This window comes from Chiloscyllium plagiosum, unplaced genomic scaffold, assembly GCF_037043375.1.
Source record: "Chiloscyllium plagiosum isolate Xiang-an unplaced genomic scaffold, Cpla_swu_hap1 HiC_scaffold_33, whole genome shotgun sequence".
Taxonomy (NCBI): domain Eukaryota; kingdom Metazoa; phylum Chordata; class Chondrichthyes; order Orectolobiformes; family Hemiscylliidae; genus Chiloscyllium; species Chiloscyllium plagiosum.
This window is the reverse complement of record NW_028270171.1, coordinates 12,397,259-12,407,326: the sequence shown is the minus strand read 5'-3', so window position 1 is coordinate 12,407,326 and position 10,068 is coordinate 12,397,259. Positions and strand designations below refer to the sequence as shown.

The 10,068-nt window shown below is 43.0% G+C and overlaps 1 protein-coding gene across 2 annotated transcripts in view; it reads right to left on the bottom strand.

The window, feature by feature from the left end:
* The window catches only part of LOC122542211 (transportin-3-like), a 64,717-nt gene that overhangs the window by 3,072 nt on the left and 51,577 nt on the right, over window positions 1-10,068 (bottom strand). For both annotated transcript variants that reach the window (XM_087978283.1, XM_043679706.2), the window contains one exon: window positions 8,543-8,631. In XM_087978283.1, the coding sequence (XP_087834409.1) occupies window positions 8,571-8,631 (61 nt within the window). In that variant the 3' untranslated portion in view covers window positions 8,543-8,570. The remainder of the gene's footprint in view (window positions 1-8,542; window positions 8,632-10,068) is intronic.

Below are 10,068 nucleotides of genomic sequence, written 5' to 3'. Positions count from 1 at the left end.
CTATAAAGGAAAAAAAGAGACATAAAATTAACAATTGGCATGTTTTCCTGTCAATCTTTCCTCTCGTATTAACCTATAAAGCAGAAAAAACAGAGAGAGAGTCAGAAAGACAAGCAATCATTGAAGATGGCAGGTCAGGTGGAGAACAGTAAATAAAACAGACATGACCCTAGGTTTTATTAATAAAGGCATAACGTACGACAGCAAAGAGATGATGCTTAACTTGTATAAGTTATTTGTCAGACTTAAGCTGAAGTAATGTGTGCAGTTTAGATGCTGCAATATATAAAAGGGTGCGAACACATTGGAGGAAGGGCAGAAGAGATTTGGCAAGAATGGTTCCATGAAATGAGAAACTTCAGTTAAGATGATAGATCGGAGGGGTTTGGAGTGTCCTCCTTGAAAAGGAGACAGCTAAGAAGACATCTGTCAGAAGTTTTGAAAATCATGGGAGGTCCTGATTGAAAGCGAAAAGCTGCTCCCAATCATACAACAATCAAGAGGGCACGGGTTGAAAGTGATTTACAAAACAGCAAATCTGAGGTGAGATAAAAATTTCTCACACAACAAATGGTTCGGGTCTGGAAACACAGCCCGATTGTGGGCAGAGGCAGAGTTGAAAAGTGTGGCACAGGAAAAGCACAGCAGGTAAGGCAGCATCTGAGGAGCAGGAGGGTCGATGTTTTGGACATTAGCCCTTCATCAGGAAGAGCTTATGCCCAAAACGTCAACTCTTCTGTTCCTTGGATGCTGCCTGACCTGCTGTGCTTTTCCACATTTTCGACTCTGCCTCTCCAGCATTTGCAGCCTCACTTTCTCCTGTGATAGAGGCAGGTTCAATGGAGGTATTCAAGAAAGCATTAGATAATCATTTAAATTAAAACAATGTGAAAATTGTGGGTAAAAGGCAGGGGAATGGCACCAAGTCATAATGCTTATTTGGAGAGTTAATGCCGGCATGACGGGCCAAATAATTTATTATTGTCACAAATACTGAGATACAGCGAAAGGTGTTGTACTGTGTGCTATCCAGACAAATCATACCTTACACAAGAACATCAGGGTATTAGAACACAATGGAGAATATAGCATTACAGTTATAGAGGAGGTGCAGAGAAAGATCAACTCTAATGTATGAGGTGCATAAGTCTGATAACAGCGGGGAAGAACCTGTTCATGAATCATTTGGTACATGTTTTCAAATGTTTGTGCCTTCTGTCTGATGGAAGACAGCGGAAGAGAGTATAGCCGGGGAAGGAGGGGTCTTTGATTATGTTGGTTGCTTTCCTGAGCCAGTGGGAAGTATAGATAGAGTCAATAGTAGGAAGGCCGGATTGATGATGGACCAGGCTGCCCCTTCTGTCGCACAAAATGTGGGGGATTTTTGGATGCAATGTCAGTCACAGTCAAACAGCACTGTAATATAGTTTGTCACAGATCTAAATCAGTTATTTCACAGAACTGAGTCAAAGAATACAAAGCAACTTTATTGACTGGAGTTTGGACAGATAAAATGCATATTCCAAACTCGGGCTTTTTAGTACGGTTCGCTGGAGACAGTCAAGGGACAGGCATTGTCTAATTACTTCTCAGTGCACAAGGCTGAGATGCCAATGAGATGTGCAAAGGCAGCGTTAGAGATTCTGAAAGTAGGAAGGATGCAATGGGCTCAGGTAGCAGCTTAATGATAGCCTTCTTGAATCTGATGTATATTTTTACCCAGCACAGTGGGAATAGCTGCTGTCCGTCATTCAGCCTCAACAAAAAACAAAACACACGTGCACAGAGGAGTATCATTACAGGAGGGGAGGAGACACAAAAGCTCAAGTGTTACCCACATGTTCCCCAAAACTTTGGCAAATTCAGCTTGATTAAGCAGACTTGCTCCTGAGCTCAGTTAGTTTATCTCACCCAAGGTTCTATGTCAATCAGTGAAAGCTGCAAGTGACCTATCTTGTGTCAGAGATATTGGGGAAAAAAACATAAAAATCAGTCAGTACCTTTGATATCAAGGCAGAATGCATGCTCATTGGCGTCAACTAAGATATTGATCAAAAGTGGGCTAAATATTTTCACAGTGCAGTCTTTGCCAAAACCTAACTTGGTTCAAACAAAAAATGGCCACTCGGGCAAAGTATGAGTCACCCATCAAGCAAAGGAGATGAGCAGGGAAGGCTGACACACTTTATCAGATCCATCACAACCTGGGGTAAGCCTACACCTTATGAGACTGTGCAAGAAGAATCCAAAGTAGAAACACACATTAAATATGACATCTAATGGGTCACATTTAAAGAGCAAGATCCAAATACGCAGCTCAAATCTTAAATTATATATTCTACTGCTCTTCAAGTGAACAATTTCACTTCAATTCTCTATTAGCCAAACAGATAACTGGTAAAGAGACACTCGGGATTTGGAACTTACGGTACTCTCAGTTATGGACCCAGTGAGACGTGCACAATCGCACACTTTATTCAAGAGGATAGTGATCAGTAAACCACGCTAATTATTTTGCTTTTCCGAGGCTAAAGGCATTGACTGTTATTACAGTACCCGCTCCACCAACCTCACCTCTCCTATTGCGAATCAACTAAGTTGGCACTGGTTTAGGGTCTTTCCTACTCTGTGTGGCCTTGAGCCACAGCACACAGTCGATTTAACCATATTTGAACGCGTGCGCGAATCAACTTGTGTGTCAGCAAACAGGGGTACCTGATGTTAAAACAAGACAGCCTGCAATTTAAAGCTGGCTTTAAATCTTTTGTAAACCTCAACTTTTGGATGAGATTTAAACTCGTACAGGAAAACAAGCTGGGCATTTCTGAAATTAATATTCATTAAGCTTCCTGGATGCCGCCTGTGTTTATACCCAGGCATCATTAACTGCTGAGTGCATTTGGAGACAGGAAGACAGCTCATTTGCTTGAGAATTTAAATGGTTGAAGCAACAGTTTGGAACTGTGTTACTCTCCATCCAGGGTGACCACAAGAGACTGACCACAAACTCTCCACCAGCTAGTTGCCTTCTCTGGGTCATCTTCAAACAGCAAAGAGAACGAGTTACTTGGCAGAGAGTGCTCAGCCGAGGGAAGCGACAGCCATAGCAATGCAAACAGACCAAGTCTGTTGGCTGCTCAGTAGGAAGGCTGTCACACCGAGTTAGAGCTAACAGGACTGATCAAAAGCATTGCACCCTGATCATGTTCTGACGCAATAAAAGGGACAGGGGTAGTCCAAGGGACATTCGTTTAAAGCAATTCCCATCTTACACAGAAGTGAATGCAAAATGTGGGATTTAAATCATTCCAGAAACTGAGAGTTACAGGTCAGGAGGTCATTTGGTTCACCATGCCTACATTGGTCAAAAGAGCCATCCCACCTTCTAATCTCACTTCCCACTGTTGGCCCACAATCCCATTGGTTACAATATGCAAACAGACTGGCAAGCTTTTGTTTTAAATTGCAATGAGGGTTTCAGCCTACTGCATCATTTCCAGCAATGAATTCTAGATCCCTACAGCCAGAGTACAATTTTCTTCTAATAGAGTCATAGAGATGTACAGCATGGAAATAGACCCTTCGGTCCAACACGTCCATGCCGAGCAGATATCCCAACCCAATCTAGTCCCACCTGCCAGCACCCTTCCCAAATCCCTCCAAACCCTTCCTATTCAAATACCTATCCAAATGCCTCTTAAATGTTGCAATTGTACCAGCCTCCACCATATCCTCTGGCAGCTCATTCCATACACGTACCACCCTCTGCGTGAAAAAGTTGCCCCTTAGGTCTCTTTTATATCTTTCCCCTCTCACCCTAAACCTATGCCCTCTAGTTCTGAACTCCCCCACCCCAGGGAAAAGACTTTGCCTATTTATCTTATCCATGCCCCTCATAACTTTGTAAACCTCTATAAGGTCACCCCTCAGCCTCCGATGCTCCAGGGAAAACAGCCCCAGCCTGTTCAGCCTCTCCCTGTAGCTCAGATCCTCCAACCCTGGCAACATCCTTGTAAATCCTTTCTGAACCCTTTCAAGTTTCACATCTTTCCAATAGGAAGGAGACCAGAATTGCACGCAATATTCCAACAGTGGCCCAACCAATGTCCTGTACAGCCGCAACATGACCTCCCAACTCCTGTACTCAATACTCTGACCAATAAAGGAAAGCATATCAAACATCTTCTTCACTATCCTATCTACCTGCGACTCCACTTTCAAGGAGCTATGAACCTGCACTCCAAGGTCTCTTTGTTTAGCAACACTCCCTAGGACCTTACCATTAAGTGTATATGTACTGCTAAGATTTGCTTTCCCAAAATGCAGCACCTCGCATTTATCTGAATTAAACTCCATCTGCCACTCTTCAGCCCATTGGCCCATCTGGTCCAGATCCTGTTGTAATCTGAGGTAACCCTCTTCGCTGTCCACTACACCTCCAATTTTGGTGTCATCTACAAACTTACTAACTGTACCTCTTATGCTCGCATCCAAATCATTTATGTAATGACAAAAAGTAGAGGGCCCAGCACCAATCCTTGTGGCACTCCACTGGTCACAGGCCTCCAGTCTGAAAAACAACCCTCCACCACCACCCTCTGTCTTCTACCTTTGAGCCAGTTCTGTATCCAAATGGCTAGTTCTCCCTGTATTCCATGAGATCTAACCTTGCTAATCAGTCTCCCATGGGGAACCTTGTCGAATGCCTTACTGAAGTCCATATAGATCACATCTACTGCTCTGCCCTCATCAATCTTCTTTGTTACTTCATCAAAAAACTCAATCAAGTTTGTGAGACATGATTTCCCACACTCAAAGCCATGTTGACTATCCCGAATCAGTCCTTGCCTTTCCAAATACATGTATATCCTGTCTCTCAGAATCCCCTCCAACAACTTGCCCACCACCGAGGTCAGGCTCACTGGTCTATAGTTCCCTGGCTTGTCCTTACCACCCTTCTTAAACAGTGGCACCACGTTTGCCAACCTCCAGTCTTCCGACACCTCACCTGTCACTATCGATGATTCAAATATTTCAGCAAGAGGCCCAGCAATCACTTCTCTAGCTTCCCACAGAGTTCTCGGGTACACCTGATCAGGTCCTGGGGATTTATCCACCTTTAACCGTTTCAAGACATCCAGCACTTCCTCCTCTGTAATCTGGACATTTTGCTAGATGTCACCAACTATTTCCCTACAGTCTATATCTTCCATATCCTTTTCCACAGTAAATACTGATGCAAAATATTCATTTAGCATCTTCCCCATTTTCTGTGGCTCCACACAAAGGCCACTTTGCTGATCTTTGAGGGCCCCTGTTCTCTCCCTAGTTACCCTTTTGTCCTTAATATATTTGTAAAACCCCTTTGGATTCTCCTTAATTCTATTTGCCAAAGCTATCTCATGTCCCCTTTTTGCCCTCCTGATTTCCCTCTTAAGTATATTCCTACTTTCTTTATACTCTTCTAAGGATTCACTCGATCTATCCTGTCTGTACCTGACATATGCTTCCTTCTTTTTCTTAACCAAACCCTCAATTTCTTTAGTCATCCAGCATTCCCTATAGAAACCAGCCTTCCCTTTCACCCTGACAGGAATATACTTTCTGTGGATTCCTGTTATCTCATTTCTGAAAACTTCCCGTTTTCCAGCCGTCCCTTTACCTGCGAACATCTGCCTCCAAACAGCATTTGAAAGTTCTTGCCTAATTCTGTCAAAATTGGCCTTTCTCCAATTTAGAACTTCAACTTTTAGATCTGGTCTATTCTTTTGCATCACCATTTTAAAACTAATAGAATTATGGTCACTGGCCCCAAAGTGCTCCCCCACTGACACCTCAGTCATCTGCCCTGCCTTATTTCCCAAGAGTAGGTCGAGTTTTGCACCTTCTCTAGTAGGTACATCCACATACTGAATCAGAAAATTGTCTTGTATACACTTAAGAAATTCCTCCCCATCTAAACCTTTAACACTATGGCAGTCCCAGTTGATGTTTGGAAAGTTAAAATCCCCTACCATAACTACCCTATTATTCTTACAGATAGCTGAGATCTCCTTACAAGTTTGTTTCTCAATTTCCCTCTGACTATTGGAGGGGTCTATAATACAATCCCAATAAGGTGATCATCCCTTTCTTATTTCTCAGTTCCTCCCAAATAACTTCCCTGGATGTATTTCCGGGAATATCCTCCCTTAGCACAGCTGTAATGCTATCCCTTATCAAAAATGCCACTCCCCCTCCTCTTTTGCCTCCCATTCTATCCTTCCTGTAGCATTTGTATCCTGGAACATTCAGCTGCCAATCCTGCCCATCCCTGAGCCATGTTTCCGTAATTGCTATGATATCCCAGTCCCATGTTCCTAACCTTGCCCTGAGTTCATCTGCCTTCCCTGTTAAGGCCCCTTGCATTGAAATAAATGCAGTCTAATTTATTAGTCCTACCTTGTCTCTGCCTGCCCTGACTGTTGACTCACTTCTGTTCTCAGGTGTACCCACCTCAGATCGATCTCTTTCCTCACTATCTCCCTAGGTCCCACGCCCCCCACCTTACTAGTTTAAATCCTCCCAAGCAGTTCTAGCAAATTTCCTGCCAGTATATTAGTCCCCTTCCAATTTAGGTGCAATCCATCCTTCTTGTACAAGTCACTTCTACCCCAAAAGAGATTCCAATGATCCAAAAATGTGAATCCTTCTCCCATACACCAGCTCCTCAGCCATACAATCATCTGCTCTATCCTCCTATTCCTGCCCTCACTAGCTCGTAGCACTGGGAGTAATCCAGATATTACTACTCTTGAGGACCTCCCTTTTAAAATTCTACCTAACTCTCTGTAATCTACCTTCAGAGTCTCAACCTTTTCCCTTCCAATGTCGTTGGTTCCAATGTGGACAATGACCTCCTGCTGGCCCCTCTCCCCCGTGAGAACGTTCTGCACCCTCTCTGAGACATCCTTGATCCTGGCACCAGGGAAACAACACACCATTCTGCTTTTTCACTGCTGGCCACAGAAACGTCTGTCTGTACCTCGGACTACAGAATCCCCTAACAAAATTGATCTCTTGGAAGCCGACGTACCCCTCGTTGCATTAGAGCCAGTCTCAATACTAGAAACTTGGCTGTTTGTGCTACGTTCCCCTGAGAATCCATCACCCCCTACATTTTCCAAAACAGCATTACTGTTTGAAATGGGTATACCCACAAAAGACTCCTGCTCTAGCTGCCTACCTCTCTTACTCTTCCTAGAGTTAACCCATTTATGTGACTGTATCTGAAACTTTCCCCCCTTTCTATAATTGTCATCCATCACATACTATAGCTGTTGCAAATTCCTCATTGCTTCTATTTGTCTCTCCAACCGATCCACTCGATCTGATAAGATTTGCATCCAACAGCATTTATGGCAGGTATAATCCGCAGTAACCCTTAAACTCTCTTTAAACTCCCACATCTGACAAGAAGTACATATCACCGCAAAGGCCATTTTTGCTTCTTCACAATCTACAGACCCAGAAAATAACACCGTCTTATTCCTCTACAAACACTGACCCAGGTTAAATAAATAGCTATGGCTTATATTTTAAGTTTAATCAAGAGACTTATCTCCAAAAACATATAATCAAGAAAGAATCCACTCTACCCACTACTGCAACCTTTCTATTGGACAGACTTAAAACAACAATTAACTTATCTGATTCTGTGCTGTGAACTTCGCCCAACAGTTCCTCCAAGATTAGTTGTGAATTTCACTGTTTGTTAATTTTCCCAGATGCACTCCGATGTCAAGCGATACACGAATTCAAACAGCAAAGGCAGTAACTGTGCAGGTTCTCTCTCTCTCTCTCTCTCTGTCTCCTGCACTGTCCTCACCATGTGCTTCCTTTGTTTGCCCTTCTCCCTTTTAAACTGCTGTTGTTTTGACTTTTTTTCCCCAAAGTTCCAAAACAATGCAACAGCATATAAAACAGTAATTGCTGCTCCTGGAATTCGAGGAAATCACCTTCAACACCTAAAATACCTCAATAAAAGGGGCAGCTCTTACAGCCAGAAATTTTTCCCATCCTCCATCTTGGATTACCCAGAATCTTAATCTTTCTGAAAATTACTTTACATCCACGCTCTTGGTTAACAACTAATCAGGAACAGATCCACCCTTTCCTCATTATTTAGGGCCCCTCAATTTTGTTCAACATGACTATACTTGAAAAAAAATAATTCCTGCTGGTTTGGAGACCAGACACAGTACCTTGCTGCTCGACCCAGCTGGCGAAATACATTACGAGAGAGCTCAGGATCAGCTCTGGTGCCAGTGAAGCTTCAAGGCTTCAAACTCAGGCTGTTAGCAGCCAAGGCGATTCCCGAAGCCACAAAGTAGTATGAGGAAGCAGAATATAAATGTCCTTGCTCAGCTGACTCCCAAGTATTAGACACTGCAAGCCCACATCATTTCATCACTCATGATGTGAGAGAATGTGTGCACCCATGGGTAGTTTCTACAGGCCAGACTAGCGAAACACAATTGCAGGCCTTGGGAAAGATACTTACATCATACTTCCTTGGTGAGTTGATGGTGTTACCTGTAGAACCCAGAGAATTCCATCAGGGACCAACCTATCATTGTAGCATCTTCAGCGCTGCAGGGAGAAAGATGGGTATTATTTGATATTGAAAAAAATTCCTTCTCTGAAACTCAATTGCTGAAACTTTTACATTGCATTTATACAATACCTTTAAACGTTACAAAATACAGCCATGCATTATGTCAAAGACAACTGGATATTCTACAGTACTGATGGTGCAGTGGTAGTGTCCCTATCTCTAGGTCAGAAGATTTGGTTTTAAGTCATCGCCCTCCAACCACAGAGACATGTTACAATGTATCCTAACAGACCGATTAAGAAAAAGACTGCATGTTGTGAAAACATAGAAATTAGCAGTAGGAGTAGGCTATTTGGTCCTTTGAGCCTATTCCACCATGTCTTATGAGCAGGGCTGATCATCCAGCTCAGTCTGGAGGAAAGACTGCGTGCTGGTATAAAACATTAACCCAGGTGTAGATCAGGTGAACCGAGTGGCATGCTTAAGCTGGACATTTGGTATTCTTTTTTAAAAGGAAGGATTTTCAAGCAAAAAGAAAGACTTGCATTTATTTACTGCCTTTGCTTACCAAAGTCTATTATGGCCTGTTCGGTACTTTGAAGTCAAAACATCATAAAATTGTTACGGTTCAGTGGGAGGCCTTTTGGCCTATTGAATTTCCATTGGTTCTGGAGATGCAATTCATTTGGTGCCTTTCTCTTGTTTCTCTCTGTAACTCTGGACATTCCTCAGTTTCAAATAACGGTGTGGTGAAGGCTGGTTTAGTGGAATCACTCAAAACAGAGACACTCAGGCAGTGCATTCCTGACGTTAACCCTGGGTGTGAGAAGATGATTTTTTCCCATGCCACTTTGCTTCTTTTACCAATTCCTTTAGGTTTGTGTCAACTTTGATCCTTCCACTATTGGGCAGAGTTTTTTCCCTATCTGCTCTGTCCAGACCGCGCCCCCCCCCCCCATATGACTTGGAATAACTGTCAGGTCTGTCTACCTTTGCTTCTCCAAGGCAAGCAGTCTCAACTTCTCCAATTGTTTCATCTCTGGAACTACTTCAGTGAATCTTTGCTCTACTGTAAGACCTTCAATGCCAAGCATCATTATTGTCGCAATATAGGAAATTTGGTGGCCAATTTTGCACTGTAAACTCTCAGTAATTTGAAAATGACCAGATAATCTATCTGTAATGATACTTTGGTGAGAAATATTGGTCAGGACACCAGACATAACACCCTGTTTGTCTTTGCAGCAGTTCTTTTCCTTCCTTGTGAGGCGGAAATAGGGCCTCATTTTGCTGTCTCATTCAAAAGACAGCATCGCTGACATCGCAGTACCTTCTTAACACTGTAGTGATATGTTACCCCATTATAAGATCTTCCACGTCGCTATGTTCGGTATTTCACCACTGGTGACGTATTGAATCCAGCACCCCTCAGTTATAACTCAGCCACGTGCTAAATAAACTCAAGTTAGTCC